Source organism: Monodon monoceros, unplaced genomic scaffold (genome assembly GCF_005190385.1).
Source record: "Monodon monoceros isolate NGI ecotype Baffin Bay Population unplaced genomic scaffold, NGI_Narwhal_1 Super_Scaffold_5, whole genome shotgun sequence".
Lineage (NCBI taxonomy): Eukaryota > Metazoa > Chordata > Mammalia > Artiodactyla > Monodontidae > Monodon > Monodon monoceros.
The window spans coordinates 99,456,514-99,483,924 of record NW_021703782.1 but is presented as its reverse complement, the minus strand read 5'-3'; the positions used below and the strand labels follow the sequence as shown (position 1 = coordinate 99,483,924).

Genomic DNA, 27,411 nt, shown 5'->3' with positions numbered 1-27,411 from the left:
TGGCACCTGCCCTGGCCTCGGCCCGAGTGCCCTCACTAAAAATGGCATCCTGCCTCTCTTTCCTTAAGTCTTGCTGGCGCAAGTGCAGAACCCCCGCCCCCCCTGCCATTAGTTAAGATGGCGCCCGCCCTTGCTGCCCGGCCCGGCCTCGGCTTCACAGCGCGCGACTCGGTGACCCCGCCTCGTTTCCGTAGGAAGAAGCGCCGGGAAAGATGGCAGCGGCTGCGGTTTGAATTCCAGCGGCGCCGCCGGAGTCCGAACGAGACCTGGATTGGAGGGGGCGGGGACCTCGGGAGCCAGGCGGGTCGCGACCGGGGGCGGGAGGGGGGGAGGGAAACCAGTGGCGACGCCGCCAGATACCAACGCCGCCACCTCCTCTGTGTCCATGATGGACTCGGTGTTGGAAGAGGACGTCACCCTCCCCGGGATACGCAGCGGCTGCAGGTGCGGCCTGGCCTTCGGGGGTTCGCGGTAACCAGGCCGGGGTTCCCGCTGATGGGGGTTTGCTGCATCCGAGACTTGGGGTTTGCTCTTTGGGTGTTTGAGGGTTCTGGACGTGGGCGGTATGTGGGATGGGTTTCTTGCGGGGGGGGGAATCTCTTTGGGCACCCGCCCACTGATACTGAGTGTAGGTGGTTGAGCGGTCCCGACCTGTCCCACGCCCGCCTCTCGCATTTCGGGACATACTTTGAAGAGGCGGTGAGGGACAGGTAAAGGGTTCTGTGAAAGGGTGGGAGATGGGGATCTCTTGGAGTGTGCAATTAGTGGGGGCTAGTTGAGGGGCGGGGACCTTGAGGGTACTTGATGGTTCATGCTGGTTTGGGGATTTGCTTTCATTATGGGGAGTGCACTTGGTCTGTCCAGGCTTTGCTTATGGGGTCACATAGTGGCCACCAAAACTCGGCCTATGGAGTGAAGCGGTTAGGAACCTTGGCTGGAGTTGAACAGAACTGGATTCAAATCCAGCCCTTTAAACTAACTAGCTGTACGACCTTGATAAAATGGTTTAATCTACTTTCCCATCTGTAAAAGGAGGCTGGCAGTAATATCCACCCAACAGAGTTGGGGTGAGGATCAAAAGAGAAGATGCCCACCCAGCAATTTGCTTGGCAGGAGTAGTGCCTGCCATATAATCAGTGCTTAAAAAATGATTCGGAGGACTTTCCTGGCGGCCCAGTGGTTAAGACTCGACGACACCAATGCAAGGGGTGCGGGTTTGATCCTTGGTGGGAGAGCTAGTATTCCACATGCCACGGGGCGAGGCCAAAAGATAAAAAAAGAAAAAAGAGATTCGGTGTTGTCATTATCATCATCAACAGTAATACAAATTGGGGAATAATGTCTGAGAGTGGCATCCCCATGCACCTGTCCCAAGAGGCAGTTGGAGTCCACATTGCTGGTGCGGCAGGGGGCTCTCCTGGTAGGAAGGCCTGACAAAGCCCTGCACTGCTGCAGGGTTGGGGCCCTTTGGTTGTCCTGGGCTCCTGGTTGGGGAGAGGGTAGAAGGTCTCAGAGGTGATCCCTAACTGAGAATCTGCAGTGTTTATCCAGCTCTTCTAGGGACAGGCTGCTGCTTTTAGTCAACAGATCCTAACTGAAACGGTGACATGTTATTTGTTGTGCAAATCTGGACGGTTTTAAGAGTAAAATGGGCACAGTTAATTTATGCCTGAGCAGCAGGCATAAACAGGTCCTGTCTTGGGCAGACCTTGGACAAATGGTTACTCTGTTTATTGAGGACCTACTAGTTATCAGGCACAGAGCAAGGCCCTTTGCAGCTCCTGCATCATGTCCCTTTCTCTTCATCTTTCTGCCACTGCCCCAGTATATTGCAGTATGACCTCTCATCTGGATTGTCGTGGTTTCCTTCACACCTCTGATAGCCTTTTTTTTTTTTTTTTTTTTTGCGGTACGCGGGCCTCTCACTGCTGGGGTCTCTCCCGTTGCGGAGCACAGGCTCCGGACGCGCAGGCTCAGCGGCCATGGCTCACGGGCCTAGCAGCTCCGCGGCATGTGGGATCTTCTTGGACCGGGGCACGAACCCGTGTCCCCTGCATCGGCAGGCGGACTCTCAGCCACTGCGCCACCAGGGAAGCCCTCTGATAGCCTTTTGTACTACAGCTTCAAAGCTCTTTTTAAAATATAAACCTGATTGTCACAGTCTGCTGCTTTACGTGTTTAATGCTTTTCATTGCCGTTAAGGTAAAGTCCATTGTTATTCTCTCAGACAGCTTTTCACATCTCAGCACCAGTTGGCCAAGCACTTGGGTTTTGGGACCTAGACCTAACTGGGTTTCAATCCCAATTCTTACACTTAACAGTCCTGTGACCTTGGGCAAGTCACCCTCTGTGAGCCTCAGTTTTCATTATCTGTAACATGGGTGAGTCTAAAAGGGTTTAGCCTAATGTCTGACCCAGAGTAGCAGCTCAACAGAGCATCAGATATTCTCCTTTCCCTCCTCTCCCTGCCTTTGCTGGTGATCCTGGTGCTGCATACACTCCTGGTAACTAATCTCTTACTCACCTGCTTCATACCCTCCCTGGCTCCTCTCTGCCCTCAAGATGAAGTTCTTTAATATGGTTTCTGAGCTCTTTATACTCTGGCACATCTACCTCACTAACCTCCTGTCCTCCCTCTTCCTTCCCTGTCTCCTCCCGTCACTCTTGCTGGCTGCCAAACTGTTATGAATGATCTGCCTTGTTCTTTCTTACAGCTGGGCCTGTGTACTCACTGTCCCTGCGGCCTGGATTGCCCCCCCCCTTGCCTTATTATTTTTCAGGTCTCAGTTTAGATGGTACTGCCAGGAAGTCTTCACTGATATCCCCCTATCGCCACCTGGGCCCTCTGTTCTCCTCTAGTCCCCCCATCACTGACCTGTTCACAGCCCTCATTGACTTCACTGAATTTTTTTGTTTTTTTTGGCCCCACTACGCCGCATGCAGGATCTTAGTTCCCCGACCAGGGATTGAACCCACACCTCCTGCACTGGAAGCTCAGAGTCTTAACCACTGGGCTGCCAGGGAAGTCCCATGACTTCACTGAATTTTATTAACTAGTGTGGTCCAGTCAGCATATAATTTGAGCCACGTATGTAATTTAAAACTTTCTAATAACCGCATTAAAAAAGTAAAAAGAGACTGGTGAAATTAATGTTAATAATGTTTTATTTAACCCAGTATTTCCATATATTATCATTCTAACTTGTGAAAAAAATTATTAATGAGATATTTTATCTTCTTTTTGATCTTACTAAGTCTTTGAAGTCCAGTATGTGTTTTACACTTACAGCCCTTCTCAACTTGAATGAGCCACGTTTCAGGTGCTCAGTAGGTCCAGGTGGCTGGTGGCTCCTGTACTGGCCACTGCAGGTATGACTGTTAACTTGTCTGTCTCCCAGATTAGACTCTGACCTACGTGAGAGCAGGGGCTGCATGTTGATCATCTTTGTAACCCGACTTCCTAATGTGGTATCTGGCTCATAGTAGGGGCTCAGTAACCATTTGGTAAATCACTGAATAAACAATGATCTGGTGGGGTGACAGTTTTATCCCCCTTTTACAGGTGAGGACACTGGGGTTCAGAGAGGTGAAATGAACGGTCTGGGGTCCCACAAAAAGTACATGATCAAGCCAGGATTTAAATCCAGGCCTACAGACTCCAAATCCTGGCTATCAGTACCATGTCTTGCCTTCCAGCCAGTTCTCTGAACCAATTCTGAGAGGATTCTGGGAGGATTTTTGGAGCTGCTGGTGCTTGAACTGGCCCTCAAAAAGTGGCAGAAACGTCCTGAGAGAGTCAGCTTGTCTGTCAGGTGGTCACAGTGGATGAGAAAAATCCCTGCAGTACAATCTCTTTTGATGCTAACATGAGTACTCTTCTGCTTGCTAACATCCAAGCCCCAGTTTTAGAGACTAGACCAGAGTCCAGTTTGTCCTTGGACTTCTTTTGAATTAGGTCAGTGTGTGTTATTCTCTCCAAACCTGACCACCTGTGGGTGCCCCAAGAGCTCCGGCCCCTGGAGCCTCACCTGAGCTAAGGGCCTTCATTAGGGCCTGCCTGATGGTGTCGAAGGAACCTGCGCTTTGTACGCAGGATGTCTGCGTCTGCATCCTGCCTCAGCCAGTCACTAGCTGTGCTGCTTGAGTAGTTCGCTTCACCCTCCTAAACCTCAGCTTCTCTTCAGTGATAACATCTGTTTTGTTGGGTGACTTTGTGGATGAAGCAAGATTGTATGTATTAAGTACCTAGCACCGACTGGGGAGTACATTAAATGTTGGCTGTTTTTGTTTCACCGTTACCATGTTGTACTGTTTCCTGGACAAAGTCCTCTGTGCCCACACCCCTGGGTTCACCCGTTTGTTTTCATGCCCAGGATTCTGCCTCTCCCTGTGAGCTTCCTAAGGCCTGGCCCAGGCTTGTACATCTATGGGTTCCTCAAGTACATGGCCATTAAGTGCTTGCTGCCCAGTTAGGGGCAGACCACAAAGACATGTTTCTTATAGCTTGGTACACAGTTTGTACTTTCTCAGGCAAAGAGTGCCTTTATGGATTTTGTAGAAGGAGGTTGAGAAAGAGGATGGTGGAATGAAATTTCTGGTGAAGGCTTGAAAGCTTAATCCAAGGCCGACCTTGGACCAGAGGTACCCCTAGGCTGTGAGGTTTGAGGAGGTGCTCTCCATCGCCAGTGTTAGCTCAGGGAGCGCAGGCAGCACGTCTGGCTTCTTCCCCACTGTATCTGCCCTAGGACTGTGTCTGGCACATGGTAGAGGCTCAACAAATATTTGTTGAATGAATCAATTTTGTTCAGTCTCCGTTTGAAAAGATAAATACCATGAATGTAGGCTCCATATTTAGTAGTAAAATGCTGCTTTGTAATCACTGTGTGGAAAAGTGCACAACAGAGTGTCAACTGATACAGTCTTCGTGGAACACAGTTTGGCGTTAAAAATGTGCCTTGTGTGTTTTTTTTTTAACAGCTTTTTTAACAGATATAAATCTAATTTATATGCCGTAAAGCTCACCCATTTGCAATATACTATTCAATGTTTTTTTTTTTTAGTATATTTACAGAGTTGTGCAGTCATCACCATAATCTTAATTTTAGAACATTTTCATCATCCAAAAAAGAAACCCTGTGCCCATTAACATTCGTTCCCTGTCTTAGCTTGGGCTGCTGTAACAAAAAAACTATAGACTGGGTGACTTATAGACAACAGAAGTTTATTTCTCACAGTTCTAGAGACTGGAAGTCCAGGATCAGGGTGCCAGCATGGTCAGGTTCTAGTGGGGACCCTCTTCTGGGTTGCAGACTACCTATTGATACTTCTCATTGTATCCTCACATGGTGGAGAGCAGAGAGAGGAAGCAAGAGCTCTGGGAACCCTTAAGGGCACTAATCCCATTCCCAAGGGTTCCACCCTCATTACCTCATCTAGACTTAACTACCTCCCAAAGGCCCACCTCCTAATACCATCACTTGGGGGGGGTGGGTAGGGTTTCACCATATGAATTCTGGGGGGCCACAAACATTTAGTCTATAACATTCCACATTTCTCCTCCTTCCCCTCCCCCCAGCCCTAGGCAAGCACTATCTACTTTTTGTCTATAGATTTGCCTATTCCAGACATTTCATATAAATGGGATTTTACTGTATGTGGTCTTTAGTGAGGTTCATCCATGTTGTAGCATGTATTAGTATTTCATTCCTTTCTGTGCCTGAATAGTATTCCATTATATACATGTATTGATGCCATATTTTGTTTATTCATTCATTGGTTGATGACATTTGGGTTGTTTCTGCTTTTTTGGCTGTTATGAATATGTTGCTATAAACACTTATTTGGGTACAAGTTTTTGTGTGGACATAAATTTTTGTTTCTCTGGCAGTAGGGTTGCTGGGTCATATGGTAACTCTGTATGTTTAACATTCTGAGGAACTGCCCAACTCTCTTCCAAGGTGGCTGCACCATCTTACATGCTCACCAGCAGTATATGAGGGTTCTTATTTCTCCATTGCCATGTCAACACTTGTTATTGTTTGTCTTTGCTTATAGCTATCCTTGGGGATGTGACAGGGTATCTCATTGTGGTATTGATTTGCATTTCCCTAATGACTAATGATGTTGAACATTTTTTCATGTGCTTATTAGCCTTTTGTATATTTTCAAATCCTTTGCCCATTAAAAAAATGTGAATGTGTTTAGATCCAGGAATTCCACTTCTTGCTATCTATCTGACTAGAGAAATCCTCACACATGTGCACAATGAGACCTGTATAAGGAGATCCAGCATTGTTTGTAAAAGGAACAGTTTAGAAACATTGAATTACCATCAGGAGACCTGGTAAATACACATCTTTTCTCAAGTGTCTTTCAGACTGTGACCCATTGGCAACTCATGAAACTGAATGTAGTAGGTTGCAACCAGAATTAAAAAAAAAAAAATGAGTAGAACAGAATAGAAAGAATTTCAAGAATGAAGGGTAATATATTTCCTTCTATGGGTTGGGGTCAATAAAATTTGCAGACACTGCTGTACATTGCTTTGTAGGAGTTAAAAACACTGAGGTAGATCTGTACTGTCATGAAAACATCTTTAGGACACGTTAGTGAAGAAAAGATGCTGCATACACAATTACATACATAGGGAAAGGTTTGGAATGTCTTGCTGACAAGAGTGGTTACCTCTTAGGAGGAGACCAAGATGGGAGTGAGTAGTCAAGGAGAACTTGAAACTTGTCTATTTTGTATTTATATATATTTTTCTCTCATTAAGAATACATGACACAGAATGAAAAACAAGTTGTTGAAAGACAGACAAGACTGTACTTGGTATAGTTGTTTTCTGAATGTGATGTCCAGTCCGTCCACGGCTCTCGTAACACTTTGTCCGTGAAACGTTCCATCCTTGTTGGACCTTGCGAGGATGGACAGTTGTTGGCTGCCATGTACAGGCTCAGGAGATCGCCCCTTTTGGGTGGCGGTGGAGCGAGCTAGGAGGATGAAGTGGTTGGTGAAGCGCAGGTGAGCGTTCGTTCATTTACCCGACACATAGTGGACAGGAAGCAGCCACATGGCCGTGCGCTGTGCAGACTCTGGAAGGCCCTGCCTCGATTCATGGGGACCTCGCCACAGTCCCTTGAGGAAGGTGCTGGCGGGGGCCAGGGTGGTGTAGAGGCTAAGAGCACGGGCTTTGAAGTCAGGCCAGCTTGGTCTTTCAGCTTATTAACTTTCCTGGGCCTCCCTTTTCCTCATTAAAAAAAAATGGCAACATCTAAAAACTACCACCTACCACTGAAGGGCTGTGGTGAGTAGTAGGCGGGAGGCTGCTTGTCGCTGAGCGTGGGGTCTGTTCAGCGCGGTGCCCCTGCAGGGTAGTGGTTACGCTTATGCTGTGTTTTGCATGTGAGGAAACTGGCCCTGACTATGTGCCCCATTGAGTAGGAGCTTTGGGCAGCCCGGACGCTGGTTAGCGAGTGTCAAGGACACAGAGACACCTGGATTTTGGTCTCAGCTTTACTACCAACCGCTTGTGATTTTTTTTTTTTTTTCTCCCGGTGCGTGGGCCTCTCACGGTTGTGGCCTCTCCCGTTGTGGAGCACAGGCTCCGGACGCGCAGGCTCAGCGGCCATGGCTCACGGGCCCAGCCGCTCCGCGGCATGTGGGATCTTCCCAGACCGGGGCACGAACCCGTGTCCCCTGCATCGGCAGGCGGACTCTCAACCACTGCGCCACCAGGGAAGGCCCCGCTTGTGATTTTGAGCAAATATGTTCCTTCCCTTTCTGGGCCTTAGTCTCCCTCATCCATACCATGACAAAATCATGTCTAAACCCTTTTCCTTTGCTTGCCTAGTTTTGACTACAGGTGGGGCCCCATGAAGCCCCAACTTTAGTTCTCAGGCCTAGAGTGAATGATCAGAATGGGATACAGAAAGGTGAATTCTTAAAGGTGGAGGTGTGGCTGGAACTGACTGAGACTGCGCATGACAGAGGTTCACGGCATTTAAAAAGTGGGCAGGTAAAGTCCAGATGGAAATTTGGCAGGAACCAGGCCGGAATTGCTGCATTAAATAGTGGTTTCTTCTGAGTTGCGGTGTCAAATGTCATTTTTCAGACTTCGCTGGTTGCCTGTTGGAAATTTGCCTAAGACCAAATTCTTTGGCTTTGCCTGCCACGTGGTCTACAACGGTGATTGATCTTGGCTTGAGTAACTGATGGGCCATTTCCTCCGATAGTAGTAAATTAATGGCCGTGGTGGAGAGAACCCCAAACTTGGGAATGTAGAGACCAGACTGTAGGCTAAGCTTGACCAGTAACCTGGTTTGTGATCTTGGGCCACTGGGCCACCATCTGCAAAGGGTGGTGATCGAACTTGATTTTAATTTTTACAATTCAGTTTAGAAAATGGAGTTTGTCCTTCTCGTGGTACTTACTGGAGGAAATTGAGAATTGTAAAATTAAAATGGAGGAAAATATCTCTCATTTCCCTGCAAATTATGATTTTTAATATTTCAGTTGTCTTGTTATATATATTTAAAGCCCACCTAGTTTCCAAGGATTTGAGGTGTCTTCCGTGTACGTGTATTTTGTTTTTCAATAATTGAAGGCGTATTCTACTTAGGTTTTGTTTTTTTTTTCCAGTTATCCTCATAGCAGACACTTTTAATGTAATCATTTTCTTGATGTTGGAATATTACGACATCCAGTTTTTGGCTTGGTTCTGATCTTGAAGGTTCATTCCAACTCCAGAGTTTGGTTATCAGGCAAAATTGTCCTAGGAACAGAACGGATCTGAATTTAGAGGCATGGAAAGAGCAAATTGCCAAGAACTCAAGCTGCACGTCCATCAACTCTTAGTTTACAGCTTGGGACAGGGAAGCATTATTGGGGGTTAGACGTAAAGGGCTCGGATTCTGGCCTTGGTTCTCTACTTAACTGCCACGACTGAGTAGAGGCTGCTGAAATTATCTGGGCTTTAGCACCTTCCTTTGAGAAATGCATAGACCCTCAGGGAATTGGGCAATTCTCATGACGGTAAATCTTTTGTAAGTTATAGAGCATTGTATGTTTCAAGGTGACCGGGTGTTTTGCTCCCATTTATGGAATACTCACAATAGGCCAGGTACTTGCCGGACACTTGTTGTCTCATTTAATTGCCAGTTGCTCTATCAAGTAGCTGCTGTTCTCCTTTTACAGACGAAGGAAGCGAGGCTGGGAGAGGTATGCGGCAGAGCTTAGAACAGAATCCAGGGAGGTGTGTTTTGTGTTGAACCACGCCTCCTATTACGGTTTAGTTTTCTGTCAGTGCCTCCAGATCCTCACTGAACCTGTTTTTATAATTCAACCAGTAAAACTTCTTGAATCAGTGAGTTTTGCATTTTTGTTTGATATTCTTAAAGCATCCGAATTGGTGCCTGATTCTTGGAAGCTTAATTTTTGGTTGTGATAGGCATACTAATAATGATAATAATAGTAATGACAAAAACAACGCTAGATGCCATTTAGCGAGCACTTACTGTGTGCTGAGCGTTTATATATTGATACATTAACTCATTTAATCTTTACAGGTAGAGGGTGGTATCCCCATGTAACGAATTAACAAAGTAAGACTCAGGAACATCAGTAGCTTATATTTGGCATGGTGCCTCTGCACCTAGCCCATCTGTGGCCCACAGAACCCTTGACGTGTGAATGAATGACGGACCTTACTCAGTTGTTAAGTGTTAGAGCCAGACCTCTGCCCTAAAGCCTGAGTTCTTAACCTCTGCACTGCATGCCTCACAGGTAGCTGGCTGGCTGTGACCTGATGATGGACAGTCCGTCTGATAGTCTCTGCTGTTCAAACACTGACTCTTCTTTTATCACACGTGTTCTCTCCTAGTGGCCTTGTTCCCAATTTACCAGATGACCTGGATGGCATCAGCCCCATTGCTGGTTTGGGAAATGGTGGTAAGTACACAAAGTAAGAACAAGGGAAGTAGACGCGAGGCCACGAGGGCCTTCAGGCCTTGAGCCTGGGCCTGAGCTTTGATGGTTCCAGGGCCCAGAGTTAGCCTGGCATGGCTTGGTGCTCCCAGGAGGTACACAGTATTTTGTATACATATTGACCTGCTACTTAGTCCTTTCATAAACACTGGACTAGAGGAATTGATGTCCTTTGGGCCATATTTCATGAGTTTCATTTCTTGCTACCACGCTTATAGGGGTTCAGCCGGTGTTTGCTGAACTGAATGACCAGTGGAGGCTGGATGTTGAATCGGTGACTCGGTCAGGTTCGGAGGATCTGTTGGTCCCTGCTGCCGAGTGGCTGGAGGCCCCTGAGGGCTGCTGTCCAAACTTCAGTGTGCAGAGGCCTTCCTGGCAGGCTGCTGGATTCCAGTTGCCCGCTGAGGCCCAGCATTCCTACACGGGCCTGCCCTTTGGAGACAGATAGTTGGTTAGACCACAGGAGACAGCGCTGAGGAAATAGGCAGTCTGCTGTGTTGAAGCTGGACCATGAGGAGACTTTCTGTTTTGCAGTTTGGGTTTTGCTAAGCGTTCTTCGTAATATTTGTTTCCGAAAAAAGTGGATGCTATCCTAAGTATCTGTGGGAAGTGCTAATAATTTGCCACGTTGAAATATCTTAGAGATAATTTTGACTTGTTCCCCCCCACCCCCCAAAATGATGAGATTATGTGCGAAAGGAAGAAGGTTTTAGAGCACACAATGATGTAAGTTTCACAAGGTTTATTGCTGGAGACTCTTTTAACTTACAGGCCACCCTCAGGTTTTCCTTTAGAACCTATTAACTTTTACTTCAAACGTACAATCCCGCAGTTCTGGTTTGTCTTTTTCCTGCCCAGGCAGTTAGGAGCAGAAAATTCATAAGGCCTCCTCCTTAATTCAGCCCATGTTATATATCTGCTTCACGCCAGGTTCTGGGCTCAGTCCTGGGATTCCGATCGTGGTTCTGATCAAGCCTAGAGGGCAGACAGCTAGAGAATGATCAGGATAGATCACACAGTCAGTGTAACGAGCGAAGAAGTGAAAGGAGCTGGGAGAGGGGATGAGAAGGAGATTTACCCTCAGATGAAGGAGGGGGGGTGGGCCGGAGTTTCCCAAGAAGCTGAACTGGAGCCAAGACTTGAAGAATGAGTGGGACCTAGGTGGGGACACAGACACGGGTGACAGAGCACAGCCCGTCTGAGAAACAGGAAGGCAACCCGCGTGCCCCCGGTCTGGCGCACCGGGCTCTGCACAGTCCCCCACTGCCCCGCTCCTGAGCCGCTTGTCGGCTGAATGCTGAGCGCCACGCCCGCTCCCTCCTCTGGGCCTTTGTCCTCATCTGCCTGCTGCCTGCCTGAGTCTTTACGACTCAGCTCAAGCCCACCGCCTCCTTGGCTCTCCCTAGGCTGCCTTAGGTGTGCTTTCCTCTCTGAACCGTATGTATTTCACTGCATTTCGTTTCATCTGTTCCCGTTGGCTACTTAACAAGTACCCAGAATCAGACCCCTTCTCACCCCCCCTCCCTGGTCTAAGCCATCAGGACCTCTGGCCTGGATTCTCCCAGTGTTCTCCTAACTGGTCTCCTTGTTCCTCTCAAAGCGCCTTTTAATCTGTTCTCAGCGAGGCAGGCAGAGGGAGCCTGTGGAAACCCAAGTCCCGTAACGCTACTCCTGAGCTCAGAATCCTCGGCGTCCTGAGAGGAGCCAGTGAGGCCATACACAGCCCGTCCGCCAGCACCTGGCTCACCCACCTGGCTCACCCACACATGCCCCTTTATTGCTCTCGCGTCCATCGGCCTCGTGGCTGGCCCTCAGATCCACTGGGCATCTCCCACCCCAGGCCTTTCCCCTGTGCCTTCTCCAAGTTTGCCCAGAGGTCACCTCCGCAGTGAGCCGTTCCTGAATTTAACCACCTTATTCGAAACTGCAAGTCCTCCCCCCACCCTTGCTGTTGGTATTTCCTATCCTTGCCCACTGTATTTTTCTCCGTAGCATTTATCACCTTTGAACATACTCTGTAACTACCTATTGTTTTGTTTATTGTCTGTCTCCTCTTTCTAGAGTGTCAGCTCCTTCTGTTTGTTTTGTTTCTAGAATGGTGCCAAGCAGAGAGTAGGCCCTCAGTGCATTCTTGTGGGAAGAGTGAATCCATTCATTCACTCAGCACACATTTCCTCAACACCTGAAAAGCGCCACGCACTTGTGCAGCCTGGAGCAGTTTGCTTACATCTCCGTCTTGCCCACGGGATCGGGATCCTCTTGGGTGCAGGATCAATGTCTCTCTCACCGTTGCTTCCCCAGCACCTCGCGTGGTGCTTGGCGCAGAGGAGGGGTGTAATACATGTTTGTTGAATTAAAGAAGCTGTGGAAAGATCTGGGTACTGGCAAAGTCTTGAATCACTCTGAAGCAGGATTTGCCAGTTTCTGACCCACTGCCTGCTTTTGAAAATAGACTTTTATTGGATCACAGCTTCTTTGTTTTTGAATTGTCCGTGCCTATTTTTGTGTTGAGTGGTTGTGACAGATTTGAGGCTTTGTGTATGGCCTGCAAAGCCTAAAATAAGGCATTTTAAGAAAAAGTTTGCCAACCTCTGCTAAGTCAGTCAGATATGGTTTGTTTTAATTGCTGACACGTGAAGATGATATCCTGTTCAGCAAAATAATTTTATGACAAGCAGTAAGGAAGTACATAGCGGGGCAGTTCTCCTTTGTTTGCCCCATGCATTCTTTGGATTCATCTTCTGACATTTACATTGTTACGTTGGGGCTAGTTCAAGTAGTTCGTAAATATTTGAAATACAATGGCTTAGAGCTTTCTGTAGACTCAAATCACAAGACAGAATATATCGTGGAAGCTAGTCATTTTTATTTTTCTTCCCTAATGGGGATGCTGGGCAGTCTGCATACCGTGACGTTTTCCTGTGTCTGTTTTACCTTTTTATAGTGCTCCCACATGTGTCGGAAGAAACGGTGTCTCCCACCAGAGCCCGGAACATGAAGGACTTTGAAAACGTAAGTGGACATACCAAATTACCATCCCTCACAAATCACGTCTGCAGCCACTGTCCAGCCAGACCCAGGAGGGAGCTGTATTTCTTAAGAAGCATCCAGACTGGATAAGGCCAGGGTTGGGAGGAATGCCAGAGCTCGTGGGTGCTCTCTGGGTGACCTTCACATTCCTACACAGGCGGCCCTTTGTACACAGGCCAGTTACGGGTTCCAACAGGATCAGTGGTTTCCAGCCTTGGGGAGTTTGGTGTATTTCTGGTGTCCCAAATAAGAGGATGTCACCATGTAGCACAGCTGAGAGGCACTAACATGTATTAAGGGCTTTCCTGTGATGTAAGCCGTGTTATTTATGGTCCCCATTGAATCCTCGCTGTGACGGAGGTATTTTGTATTATCCGCATTTTACAGGTAAAGAATCTTAAGACTAGGGGAGGCTCGCTTACGGTCACATCATACTTGAGTGACAGAGCTGGGGTTTGAATCCAGGTTTTTAATGACTCCAAAGCCATTATTCTTTTTGCTGCGCTGTGTGGCCTCCTTGCATTTTGCAGGCTCCATCTTTGTTGCTGTCGAATGAAACATGAGCGGCCTGTTCCCATTGCTGTGTGGTGATTGTCTAAGAATGGATTGCTCAGTGATGATTTGGCTTCAGTGCTTACTGTCTTCCAGCATTGTGTGTTTCATTTGTTAGTGGACGGGGTTTTTTGTCAAGTAACAAGAAAAGAAGGTTATTTTCCCAATTCCAGTTCTCCTTAACAAGTTACCTGCTCAACGCTCTCATTTGTCATGGGAAGATCTAGACTCTTCTTCATTTGTAACCAAATGAAATCCATACTATGCAGGACACGGGAGATATTTATCAGAGAGAAGATGGAGGACACAGAGGGAAGGACATACCACCATCATGTTTCTCTCTCTCCAGTTGTCTTTCCTGAAAAGAGTGATACTGTCTCTGGATTTAATTTAGAATACTCATTACTGCTATCAGTTATCTGCAAACCACCAGTGACCAATTGAAGAAATGACTTGTCAGATCTCTAATGGAAACAAGTAATTTCTGAGCTTTGAGTTGTTACAATTTCAACTCTACAACCCGATCTATGCTGTGGGGCCTGGGGCCTGGGGCCTGAAGCAGATGAGATTTGATTATTCCACATCGTGTATAATTAAAATGTGCTCTACTATTAAATGGTTGTTCCTGTTTTATCATAAGAGTAATAATAGCTACTGTTTATTGAGCTCTTGCTCTGAGCTGGGAACTTGAAGCGTTAAGCTCTTCATATATATTACTTTAATATTGAAGCAGCTCTGCAAGATACAGAGTTATTTAAGTTTTGAAGGGCACAGTTTTGATTTTTATTTCTAGATGGAAAAATTGAACAGAATCTCAGAATTTTGGCTTCACGTTTTGTTGTCTGCCTTTTGAACTGGGAGAAATCTCTGAATTGAATCCAACCCTCTTTATTATATGTAGGAGAAACAGAGGCTGAGGGATACAACATGGCAAAGCTGTTTTCAGAGGCAGTCTGTGCTGCCTGAGGACCACGGCCTCTGGAGCCAGACTGCCTGCTCATCCGCTTCTGCTGGGTGACCTTGGGCCAGTCACTTAACCTCTCTGTACTTTCTTTGTCTTTAAAATGGACATGTTACAAGTTCCTACTTCATAGGGCTGTTGTGTGGATTCACGAGTAAATATATGTGAAACACATATGCCTAGCACAGAGTTCATTTTGTGTGTTACCTATTTCTCCTTCTTACTGTTCTATTTATTGCTGTTATTTTTGTCTACTCTGCCATGTGATTCACGTTTCCCTTGCTCAGATGTGTTCTTGATGACCCAAATACTGATTTTCTTAAAGGTGAGGGAGAGCCTTCTCTGCCAGTATGTTTTAGGATTTATGTTTTTTCTTCATGACTGTGGTCCTTTGGCTGCTGTTAGGTTTTTTATGGCATTGATATTCTTTATTGTAGCATTTTCAAGAGCAAATTCTGCAGTTGAAATTGAAATGACCACACTGTTCTCAGTGTCTCGCTTTCAGGTCTTTATAAAACACTGAAAATTTTCCTCTGGCCTGAGCTACTAAATGCATGATCTCTGTGTTGGGATGCTTATAGGAAATGCTCTTGGCATCTGATGCTAATTTTAAAGTCCGCGTGCATATTAAAGAGGGGACTAGAATACTTTTGATTTAAAGGGGAAACTCGTGGTTTCTTTTATTCTGGTCTTGGATGGCAGCTATCTGAACATCAGAGTCTACTAGCAAGGCTCTAGCACAATACGGGCCTCCTGGTTTTGCTTGGAGTTCATCCATTCATCAGTGAATATTTTCAACTATATGTCCTGCGCCAGGCTGTGCCAGGGGCTAGGGAATTGGCAGTAAATTAAGACCCTGTAAGTCTCCCTGTCAAGAGGCTCACAGTCTAGTTAGGGAGATGGATAGGAAAATAGTGCAGTGCTAGGGGTTAAGTACGGGGTGCTCTGGGGCACAGAGCAGGGGCCCCGAACCTGGCCCAGGGGACTTAGGGCAGCCTCCCTGGAGGAGGGTCATCAGGAAAAGTGGGGATTAGGGTTAGCCAAGGTGAGAGGACTGGGAGAGCACCCCAGGCACAAGGGCTCACATGTGACGACGTAGAGAGAGGCATGACGGCGTGTGAGGAGGTTGGGAGCCTAAGTTCCCTTTGGCTGGAAGGAGGCGGTAGGATGGAGGGCCTGAGAGAAGTGAGGCCACTGAAGCAGGCAGGGGTCAGATTCTGCAGGCTCCTGTATGCTACACTGCTTCTTTTTAGTTTTTTCCTGAAGATGAAGGGGAGCCAGTGGTGGATTTTAATCTGGGGAGGGAAGTGACCAGAATCCTGCTTCAAAAGATCGGCCAGGCTGGTGACTACATGGACGGAGGAGGGAGCGAGGCTGGTGGCGCTGTGATGGGTTGAAAGACTACAGTGAGTGGTGGTGGGGGGGAGGGATGATGCCTGAGCTAAGGGGAGGGGTCCGGAGGTGTTGGGAAGAAAGTCTGCCGGCATTGTCGGCTCACCCAGGCCCTACATCTGACACACGGGGACTCAAGCCCAGAGAGGCAGAGGGACTTCTTTGGGTTCTGACCGCAGGCCTCTGGCACAGGAGGTCTTTCTGTTACACTCTGAGTCCTCTTCTGACATGTAAAAGCCACACGCCTTCTTGTGGGCCTTTAAACTGGTGATCCGTTGTCTAGTGCCCACGTCAGCTGAGGTGTAGTCACCTGCACGGCAGCCTCATAGCAGGAGGTTGGCAGATTAGTTATCAGATTAGTTATCAGTTTGGTCTTCAGTGGGAGCCTTTCTAGCTCCCCACTATAGTGGGGAGCTCCCCGGACCAGACGAGGCTTGGCTGAGATGTGTTTTGTAAAGGACTGTGCTTACCTGGTGTGATCTGTTTCAGAGACTGCAGTTTCTCTCTGTCTCTCTCTCCCTTTGTTTCTTTCAAAATGTTTTGAGCAAGTGGGGAGACCCAGAATCTGGTTCATCGTGTCCAGTCTGGGTAGCTATCTTTTTTTGTGTGTTTTTTTTTTTGGCGGTATGCGGGCCTCTCACGGTTGTGGCCTCTCCCGTTACGGAGCACAGGCTCCGGACGCGCAGGCTCAGTGGCCATGGCTCACGGGCCCAGCCGCTCCGCGGCATGTGGGATCCTCCCGGACCGGGGCACGAACCCGCGTCCCCTGCATCGGCAGGCGGACTCTCAACCACTGCGCCACCAGGGAAGCCCCGGGTAGCTATCTTTATCCGTATGTAGAAGCGTTTAATTCTGGCTTTTACTGTGACAGAGTGACACGTGTAGCTTTCCACCTCTGTTGATACAAGTGGCTAGTATTATTTAATGACTGTCTTAAGTTCATAAAGACTTGTTTTCAAAGGGATGGATTGAACCATAATTTACGTAATCTCTTCCTGTGCGACGTTCAGATTGTTTCTAATTCTTCACTGTTATAAACAAAGCTGTGGTGAATATCCTGGTGCATGTGTCTTTGTACAGTTATGTGGTTATTTCCTTAGGATAGACTCTGCTGCTCTTGTTTCAAATCCACCTGCCCTGAGGTGCTGGTGTTCTTGTTTCAAGGCCCTTACTCCTTTTTGTGGAAAAGTCTTGGTCTGAGCCGAGGCAGTTGGTCAAGTTTAATGTTTTATCTGTGGTATGGCCAGGAGATTTGCATCTTCAGATTTGCTCTGTAACCTCCATGTGGTGGGTTACTTCCTCACAGAGAGTAGCCCCCTTCACTCTCCAGCCCCACCCGGTCCGCACGGCCCTTGAAGCTTCAGAAGCACGGTGGTACGGGGACATGACACGCACTTGGAGATGACCAGAATTGGGTTTTAGGTCTTGGCCCTGTCACTAACTGACCTGGGGGCTGATACGGTCTTTCATTCAGAATTGTCATGGGGGTTATATGAGTTCTGGTGTGGAAAGCACCTAGCGTGATGCCTGGCACACAGTGGGTGCCCAGTGCCTGCTGGTGTGCCCTCTGATCTGAGGGTTCTATCACAGCTCCCTCGGTTCTGCCCCATCAGTTGTCAGTTTCGGCTGATCCTTCTGTGATGTTTCTTTGGCTTTGGAATGAAATCCCTAACTTCTTGCCACGGTCCCTGACACCCTGCGCTGTGTCATCGGCGGTACGCTTTGTGCTGCAGCACGCAGGCTGCTCTCAGCCGCGCAGCTGGGCCTTCCCGCGTCTCCTCCCTCTGCTGGGACCGCCCTTTCTCCTCCTCCCGAGGGGCAGGCCCCTTGACCTTCACGTCTCAGCCTTAATGTGACCTTGTTCGAGAGGCCGCCCCTCACTCCCTTCCCCAGCTCGCTCGGGACCCAGCCAGCCCTCGGGACCCAGCCAGCCCTCGGGACCCAGTCTTTCCCACCATGAGTCCCATGACTGTTTGTAACGGTGTATTTTATTGGTGTGGGTGCTTGACATGTGTCTCCTCTGCTTCGTCCCTAGTGCTCAGCACCCAACTGAACAAGATGGTAGTCACTTAATAAATTCTTGTTGATGAGATGAATGTGTGACCTTGTATAAGATACTAAAGCTGTAAACTTTGGTTGCCTTATCTGTGAAATGGGAAAAGTAATACTTAACTCCTAGGGCCGTGGTGAGGATGAAGTAACATATGCCAGGACAGTGCCTGGTACCCCGGGTCTTAAGCAGATGCGGGTGGCTGCCACGTTCCTGGGAATCAAGTGGCTGGAGCGGTGTAGCAGCAGGGAGGGAGCACGCAGACGCCCCAGTCTTAGGAGAGCAGGCAGTGATGAGGGCGAGGGGAGGCTGAAAAGGAGAACAGGGACGCCTTTAGAACCAGGCAGGAGAGCAAGAATCGCGTGGGGTGCAGGCCGGTGGACGTGGTTGAGGCCAAGTCTGGAGCTGACAGAGTGGGTGTCGCCGCCACCCTGGGGTGCTGGCTCTGCAGGAGATGGGGCCTGTCAGTGCCTGGGGCCTTGGGAATCAAGTTGGGCTTCTGGCTGTGGGATGTCTGTGCTCCGTGCAGAGGTTCACTTGTGCGGTAGGATGGCCTCCTGTGTGTTGGATCGAATGCTGTGAGTTCTCGGACCTCTGCACGTCCAAAGACCTGGCCAGATGGCGGGCTGGGCGGTGTAAATTTTTACAATCTTTTTTTTTTTTTATGAAGCAAAACTCAACTTTTATTTGTAACTTTTTACAAGTAACAAGTTAAAAGATTTGTGGAAATGATCCAAAGTGATGAATTTTGTCTATAAATGTGGTCCAAAAAAATGATGTTGCAATTTTATTGCTATTTCCTAAAATGACATAATATTCAAAATCCACTATTTTAAAATTATTTTTGTGTGAACGCTTTTTTCTCTTTTGTAATTTTAAGCAAGCTACTATAGGTTTTAAAATTTTCAAACAGTGACATACAACTTAAGCATTACACAATAACAGGAAATCTTTACAATCTTTTTGAAGGCCATTTGAAAAGAGATTTTGATGGTCATACAAATAATATTACTCTTGAGCCCGATAATCCATTTTGGGAAAATTTGTCCTGAGGAGACAACCCAGTGAAAGGAAGAAAGCTCTGGGCATGACGGTGTTTGTTGCCACATTGTATGTAATTGGGAAAAATTGGGAACAAGGGAATTATAGTTTACGTTTGTTATCTCTTTGGCTTATTGCAGCAAGCTTGTGATGAAGGTATTTCACAGGTGAGGAAGTGGAGGTTGGAGAGATTAATGACTTGCCCATGAGTTTAGCGTGATTGAGAAACAAAAAGAAGGCAAAATTGGGACTTCCTTGGTGGTCCAGTGGTTAAGACTGCGCTCCCAATGCAGGGGGCCCAGGTTTGATCCCTGATCAGGAAGCTAGATCCCACATGCCCCAACTAAGACCCGGTGCAGCTAAATAAATAAATAAATAAATAAAATAAAACATTTAAAAAGAGAAGGCAAAATTCAGACCTGGTCTTTCTGGTTGTAAAGTCTGTAGGCTTCTCCTAGAGCACACTGGATCCATAAGTGGGCAAGAGAGAAAAGGTTAAGTAATGGACTATGAATCAATTCAGTGGAATTTAGTGCAGTCATTTTAAGTGATAATTATGTGAATTGTGCAGCAACATGAAAATATTTAAGATATGTTAGGGGAAAGCAATGGATTATACAAATTCACTTATGTTATAATTTTACAAAAAGATGTGTATTCATGAGCAAAGGCTGAAAAGAACATAAATAGAGTTGCTTTCGTAAGATAGTTGTATTCCAAGTGTTATTTGGGTTTTAAAATTCTGTCATTGCTACAGTATTGTTTGTTAATAAGTAGATGTTTGCCTAGTCACAGTTTTCTGGATGATTTGAGGACACCGGGAGAGTACTGGAATCAGAAACTAATTCCAAAGTGTCTTCCTCATTGTACTAACCTCACTTAGTTGCTGCTGGCAGAATTGCCTTACATGCGGTATTGTTTACCGGAGATGAACTCTGGGCAGCAAGATTTCATGGTTTTTGTGTTGTCTAGGTGAATGGTCTAACAGTTTTTGGACTTTCAAAGAGGATAAAAAATTGACAGTGGCCCGAAGATCTGCGTATTGAGGGCTTAGTGAGAACTGGATTCCTTTTGAAAGCTATCCTGTGTTTTCTGCTTGCTCCGTGCCAGGCTCTGCCAGGTACTTTAGCTCATTTAGTTGTCACAACACCCCTGTGAGGTAATTGATTTTTATCCTCATTTTATAGATGAGCCAACAGTGACTCAAAGGTGTTAGTTTTCCCAAGGTTACGCGGCTTACAAGTGACAGCATTGGGAGTTCATCCGTTTCCTATTCTGCTGACCCCAGGGCCCTTGCTCTTATTCCTTGTGCCTTGAATTGAAAGGTGATCTGGTGGGTGAGCTTCAGCTTTGGAGGCCCAGGCTCTTGCAAGCCATTGAAACTGATTGCCAGAGTTAGGCACCTCGCTGAGAGTTCAGTTGGTTGGAGTTGTCCTGATTCTTTTTTATGTTGTTGGCTTTTGTTTTTCTTCCCTTTTTGATGTGCTGTGGGCTAGGAAGGCCTTTGATAGGGGGTGGGGTTGGAAGTGGGAATGGGAGGAAGCCATAATGACCAACTAGTAGCTCCTTCAGGGTCTGTCCCGCTGCTGAGCTGCGGCTGCTCCAGCTTCTGAAAGCTCCACCCCATGATCAAGTTGGGATGGTTCCCATTTCAGATGTTGCAGCTCCACAGTCACACTTGAGTTGCAGGAGCCGGAATGTGGCGGGTACAGTCTTGCGTTAGCTTACTTTTTTTTTTTTTAAAGTACTATTTTTATTTTTTTAATTTATTATTTTATTTATTTATTTATTTTTGGCTGTGTTGGGTCTTCGTTACTGCACACGGGCTTTCTCTAGTTGCAGGGAGCGGGGGCTACTCTTCGTTGTGGTGCACGGGCTTCTCCTTGTGGTGGCTTCTCTTGTTGTGGAGCATGGGCTCTAGGCACGCAGGCTTCAGTAGTTGTGGCATGCGGGCTCAGTAGTTGTGGCTCACGGGCTCTAGAGCGCAGGCTCAGTAGTTGTGGCGCACGGGCTGAGTTGCTCCGCGGCATGTGGGATCTTCCCGGACCAGGGTTCAAACCCTTGTCTCCTTCATTGGCAGGCGGATTCTTAACCACTGCGCCACCAGGGAAGTCCCTAGCTTACTTTTGAGCATTGAGTTTCTGTCATATTTGGTGGGTTTTATATTTTGAGGTATTTATAACTGCTGTATGGTAAGCTGTTTCCAGTGTTTCCAACTCAATTTTTTTTTTTTTTCATTTCTTGAACTTGTTTCAAGTACAGATGAAAAGTACAAATGAAAAGAATATTAATATTTTAAGTTCTTATGCTGTGCCAGGCACAATACTAAACACCCCAATTAATTTCCTTTAATCCTTATAATAGCTCTCTGAAACAGGCATTATTATAATCCCATTTTTATAGATAAAGGAACTGAGGCACACAGAAAAATGAACTTGACTAAGGTCATATGGCTAGTAAGGTAGTCTGGACTGTATTCATTCATTAATTTATTCATTCGTTCAACAAATGTTGAATGTCAACAAATTCAACAAATGTCTGCTGTTTTCCAGACACTGTGCTAAAACCTCAGGGGAAATAGCCATGAGCAGATAGATAATAAGGTCCCTGCCCTCTAGAAGTGGATTATATTCATATGACAAGCATGATAGTAAATAACGCACGTGTAAATAAATAGTATGAATACAGATTGTGACAACCTCTAGCAAGAAGACAAGAGGTCTGTGTTAGAGAGTAACTTGGTGGAGGTGGTGGAGACAGGTCTGCTTTAGAGCAGGTGGCTAGGAAGGGCGTCTCTGAGGTGTTGACATTTGAGCTGAGATGGAAAGGCTGAGACTGAGCCACCCTGGGAAGTGCTGCAGGAAGAGCTGTGCAGGCAGACAGGGTGGCTTATGTGAGGACCGGAAGGGAGGCCAGGGAGGCTGGAGCATTGCGGTGAGGGTGAGGGCTCTACCCGAGGCCGATAGCGGAGCCAGATCACACAACCCTGGGGCCACGGCAGGAAGCTTTATTCCAAGAGTGATAGAAAAAAAGCAATGGAGTGATGTTAACCAGATTTGTCTGACTCTGAAGCCTATGGGTCTCTCCTTGCCTCACTTTGCCTTCAGGAAATTCTTAAATGTGTCCATTCATCCGGCCATTGGGTATTTAGCGACCATCTCTTATGTTTTAGACTAGAATACACACAAAGATATGGTTCCCCATCTCTTAGAGATGGATTGGGTAGAAAGGCAAATAACCCAACTGGTACAATGCAGTGTGATAGTTGCCATAATAAAGAAATTAGAGGGTGTGTGGCAACATTTAGAAGGACCCCAGTACAGCCTGATGGGGTAGTCAGAGGAAACTTCATGAGGGCAGTGGTATTAAGCAGAGAAATGAGGCTGACGTTGTTGCAGAAAAGATGTTGCCTGTATTTCATTGTATTCATTTGGGCTTGTCTGGCATTTGCAGTGACCTTCTGAAGGCTTATTTACCTTCCTCTCATTAAAAAAAAAACAAAACAACTTCTTTACCTATAAATAGGACAAATATTCTTTCAAGTGTTGCTAAGAATTCTAGCAGTGCGCACAATGTGGGCATTCTAAGCCCACTCCATAAATAATTTATTGGTAGCCGAGTAATAGAATAAGGTTTCTCTTTATAGGAAGCATCTGGCGGGGTAGACTTTTTTGTTTGAATGAATGTTTTATGTGCTGTTTCCTTAAAACATTTAAAAGGAGGCTTTAATGAACCTACCAATTGTTTCTTGCGCTGTTCTTCTTAGCCACAAAATTGAAATCTTAAGTGTTAACAAGGGGCCAGGGGCAGAGAGTTTGAAATATACTTAATGTAGAATATGTTAATCACTTTCTTTTATCAGTCATAAAAGTATTAAAAAGTTTATTAGAAAGAGTATTATATACTATTACCAATTATTTTTAAAAATGCTGAAGAAAAATGCCAATGAACGTATGTTTATGGTGATGTATTGGCATTCAAGTATGGCTATTAATATTTTGCTATATTTTATTTTACTTATTTTAAAATCAACTTTATTGAGATATAATTTACATGAAATAAAACTCACCCGTTTAATTTTTTAAATTTTTTATTTATTTTATTATTTTTTTTGTGGTACGCGGGCCTCTCACTGTTGTGGCCTCTCCCGTTGCGGAGCACAGGCTCTGGACGCGCAGGCTCAGCGGCCATGGCTCACGGGCCCAGCCGCGGTACGTGGGATCTTCCCGGACTGGGGCACAAACCCGCGTCCCCTGCATCGGCAGTCGGACTCTCAACCACTGCACCACCAGGGAAGCCCTAAATGTTGGCTGAGTTTTGACATATGTATAGTCCCTTGTAACTTTCGTCATAATCGAAAAAATATATATATATTTATTTTTAATTGTTTTGGTATATGTGTATACGGTTTTAGGCTCATGTGACTGTCAACCACAATCAGAATGTTCCGTAATGCCAAAAAATGCCCATGTGTTGCCTCTTTGTGGTCAGACTGTTCACCCCAGACCTCTGGCAGCTAATCCTCTGTTCTTAGTCCCTATAATTTTGCTTTTTCCAGATATGATATAAATGGAAGCATACAGTATGTAATCTTTGAGGCTAGCTTCTTTTCCTCACCATAATATCTTTGAAATTCATTCATGTTGTCGTTTATCACTGTAGTTGAATATTTTTCCATCATATGGATGTACACTTTATTCATTCACCCTTTGAAGAACATTCAGGTTCTTTCCATGTTTTGGTGGTTATTAATAAAGCTGCAGTAAACATTCCTGTGTAAGTTTTTTTTGTGTGGACATAGGTTTTTGTTTCTCTAGGGAAAATACCTAGGACTGGAATTGCTGAGTCATATGGTAAGTGTAGTTTTTTTTTTTTGGTAAGAAACCGCCAAACTGTCATCCAGAGTGATTGTGCCATTTTGCGTTCCCATCAGCAGAGTATGAGAATTCCATTTGTTCCACATCTTTATCAGCATTTGGTACTGTCAATTAAAAAAATTTTTTTAGTCATTCTAATAGCTGTGTAGTGGTATCTCACTGTAGTTTTAATTTGCTCTTTCCTAATGGCTGAAGATGTTAAAGATCTTTTCTTGTGCTTATTTGTCATCTGTATATCTTCTCCTGTGAAGTTTCTTTTCAAATCTTTTGCCTGTTTTTTGTTTTTCTTTTAATTCAGTTGTTTTCTAACAATTACATCTTGGGAGTTATTTATGTATTCTAGATGCAGTTCCTGTCTTGGATTTGTGATTTGCAAATGTTTTCTCTCAGTGTGTAGCTTGTCTTTTCATTCTCTTAACACTGTGCTTTCCAAAGCAAACGTTTTATTTAGATTTTGATGAAGCTCAGTTTATTGATTTAAAAAAAAGTTTTTTATGGATCATGTTATAGCTAAGAACTCTGCCTCGCTGTAGGTCCCGAAGATTTTTCCCTGTGTGTTCTTCTAAAAGGTACTGTAAGGTCGGATCTTAACAAACGGCACCATGAAACAGAGGAAAGCTTCAAGTGAGCTTTATTAGGGAGCGCTCCCGGGCGAGGTTCACTGGTCCGAGAGAAAGGGGGCCAGAGAAGTCGCACCCGGGCGAGGGTTGGGCAAGATTTTATAGGGGAAGAAGGGAAAGGGGTGTGGTGAATCTGGGAGGGCGCAGGGTATTCCTTATTTGGTGGTCTTTTCGGGTATCCTGGGGGACCGTTAGTCCCGCCCCTCGAAAGGCGGGAAGGCTGGGCTGGGTTCAGAGTCCCCAGGTCAGTTCCTGGAACTGGGTGGTCCGGAATGTCTCCAGGGCAGTTTCTGGAACTGGGTGGTCCGGAGAATTTCGGTCTGATGCAACCTGTGAATCTGATTGTGTTCCCCTGCCTCGGGCCAGTTGGCCTTACAGGTACAATTTTACGTTTTACATTTAGATCTGTGATCTAATTTGACTTAATGCTTGTTTAAAGTATGATAGATCAGGGTTCATTTTTTTGTAGATAGATGTTTGATTGTTCCGATGTCATGTGTTGAAAATGAAAACACTATCCTTTATTGAATTGTCGTTGCACCTTTGTCAAAAATCAATTGGCCATAGTTGTATGGGTCTATTTCTGTATTGTTTCACTGGATTCTTTTTCAAAATTGTTTTCACTCACCTAACTCTTTTACCGTTCCAAATAAATTTCATAATCAGCATGTCTTTATCTATAAGAACTCTTGGGCTTTTGATTGGGATTGTGTTAAATCTATAGATCAATTTGGAGAGAATTGACAACTTTATTATATTGAGGTTTCCAATCCATGAATTTGGTAAGTAAGTCTCCTCACTTATTTAGGGTCTTGATTTCATCAGCATTTTGTGCTCTTAAGCATATATAATGTCTTATTAGGTTTATACTTAAAAATTTCATTTTTTGGAGATATTGTAAATGGTATTTAAAAAATTTTCAGTTTCTGATTGTTCATTGCTAGTATATTGAAATATGATTGATATCTGCAAGTTGACTTTGCTAAACTCAATGAATTCTGGGAGCTGTTTTTGTAGATTCCTTGGGATTTTTTAATATGTATGGCCATTATATGCAAATAAAGATTGTTTTATTTCTTCCTTTCCAATCTGGATGCCTTTTGTTTTCTTCCCTTGCCTTACTGCGCTGTCTGGGACTTCAGATACAGTGTTGAATAGGAACTGTGAGAGCCGATATCCTTTCCTTATTCTTGATGTTAGGGGAATAACATTCAATTCTTCATCTTTAAGTAAATATGTTTTTTGTAGATGTGTGTTTTTTTGTAGACATCCTTTAGCAGATAAAGGAAGTTTCCTTTAATTCCTAGTTTGCTGAATTTTTATCCTGAGAGGCTGTTGAGTGTCAAATGCTTTTTCCAGCCTCTGTTGATGTGATCGTATGTATTTTTTCTTCTTTAGTCTTTTAGTTTGGTGGATTACATGGATTGACTTTGGAATACTGAAGTAACCTTACATTCCTGGGATAAATCCCACTCATGATGTGTTAATATGTTTTCCCAACTCGTAAAAATTTAGTTGAGGATTTTGTGTCTATCATTCCTGAAGGATTTAGTCTGTAGTTTTCTTGTAATATTTTGGTCTCATTTTATGAGGGTAACGCTGCCCTGACAAAATGAAGTGGGAAAGTTCCCTCATCTTCTATTTTTCTGGAAGAGATTGTGTAAAATTGGTAGAAATTTAGGTATTTGGTGGAAATTGCTACTGAAATCATCTTGATTTGGAATTTTCTTTTTTGGAAAGTTTTTTATTACAGATTTAAGTTTTTAAGTAGCTATAGGACTATTCAGTTTCTCTTATTTCTTCTTTGGTGAATTTTGATAATTTGTACCTTTGAAGGAATTGTGTTATTTCATCTGAGTTCTCCAATTTACACGCATAGATTTGTATGCGTTATTTTCATATTATCCTTTTAATTACTGTGGGATCTGTAATGATAACTCCTCTTTCATTCTTGATATTGGTAATTTATGTTTTCTCTTTTTTTTTTTTTTTTTTTCTTTGCCAGTCTTGCTAGAGGTATGAGTTTCATTGATCATTTGAAAAGAGCTATCTTTTTTTTTTTAAACATCTTTATTGGAGTATAATTGCTTTGCAGTGGTGTGTTAGTTTCTGCTTTATAACAAAATGAATCAGCTCTACATATACATATATCCCCATATCTCCTTTTTAAATTGATTTTTCTCTATTGTTTTTCTCTTTTCCATTTCATTGATTTCTGCTTTATGTTTATTATATCCTTCATTCTTTTTGCTTTGGGTTTATTTTGCTCTCTTCATGGTTTCTTAAAATAGAAGCTTAGATTATTGATTTGAGATATTTCTTCCTTTTTAAAAAAATTTTTATTGGAGTATAGTTGATTTACAATGTTGGGTTAGTTTCCGCTGTACAGCAAAGTTATACATATACATATATCCACTCTTTTAGATTCTTTTCCCATATAGGAATACAGAGTATTGAGTAGAGTTCCCTGTGCTATACAGTATGTCCTTATTAGTTATCTACTTTATATATAATAGGTATATATTTCTTCTTTTCCAAAGCATTTAATAATATAAATTTCCCTCTAAATATTACTCTAACTGCATCCTACAAATTTTGATTTATTTTCATTTTCATTTATTCAAAATATCTTTTGATTTTTCTCTTTTACCCATGGATTGTTTAGAAATGTGCTATTTAATTTCTAAGTACTTGGGAATTTTCCAGTTTTCTTTCTGTTATTGATTTCTAGTTTATGTCCATTATGGTCAGGGAATATAGTTTGATTTTAGTTCTTTTAAATTTGTTAAGGTTTGTTTTATGAGCCAGGATATCTTGGGAACTGTTCCATGTTCAGTTGAGTTGTTGGGTAGAGTATTTTTATAAATTTATTTATTTTTGGCTGTGTTGGGTCTTTGTCGCTGC

General features: G+C 44.7%; 1 protein-coding gene across 4 annotated transcripts in view; it reads left to right on the top strand.

The window, feature by feature from the left end:
• The first annotated feature begins 217 nt into the window (after positions 1-217).
• Positions 218-27,411, top strand: part of CDK5RAP2 (CDK5 regulatory subunit associated protein 2) — a 184,586-nt gene continuing 157,392 nt past the window's right edge. For 2 of the 4 annotated variants that reach the window (XM_029203584.1, XM_029203581.1), the window contains exons 1-3: positions 218-444; positions 9,881-9,948; positions 12,929-12,996. In XM_029203584.1, coding sequence (XP_029059417.1) covers positions 386-444; positions 9,881-9,948; positions 12,929-12,996 — 195 coding nt within the window. In that variant the 5' untranslated portion in view covers positions 218-385. The remainder of the gene's footprint in view (positions 445-9,880; positions 9,949-12,928; positions 12,997-27,411) is intronic. The other 2 variants (XM_029203582.1, XM_029203583.1) reach the window with 2 other exon arrangements.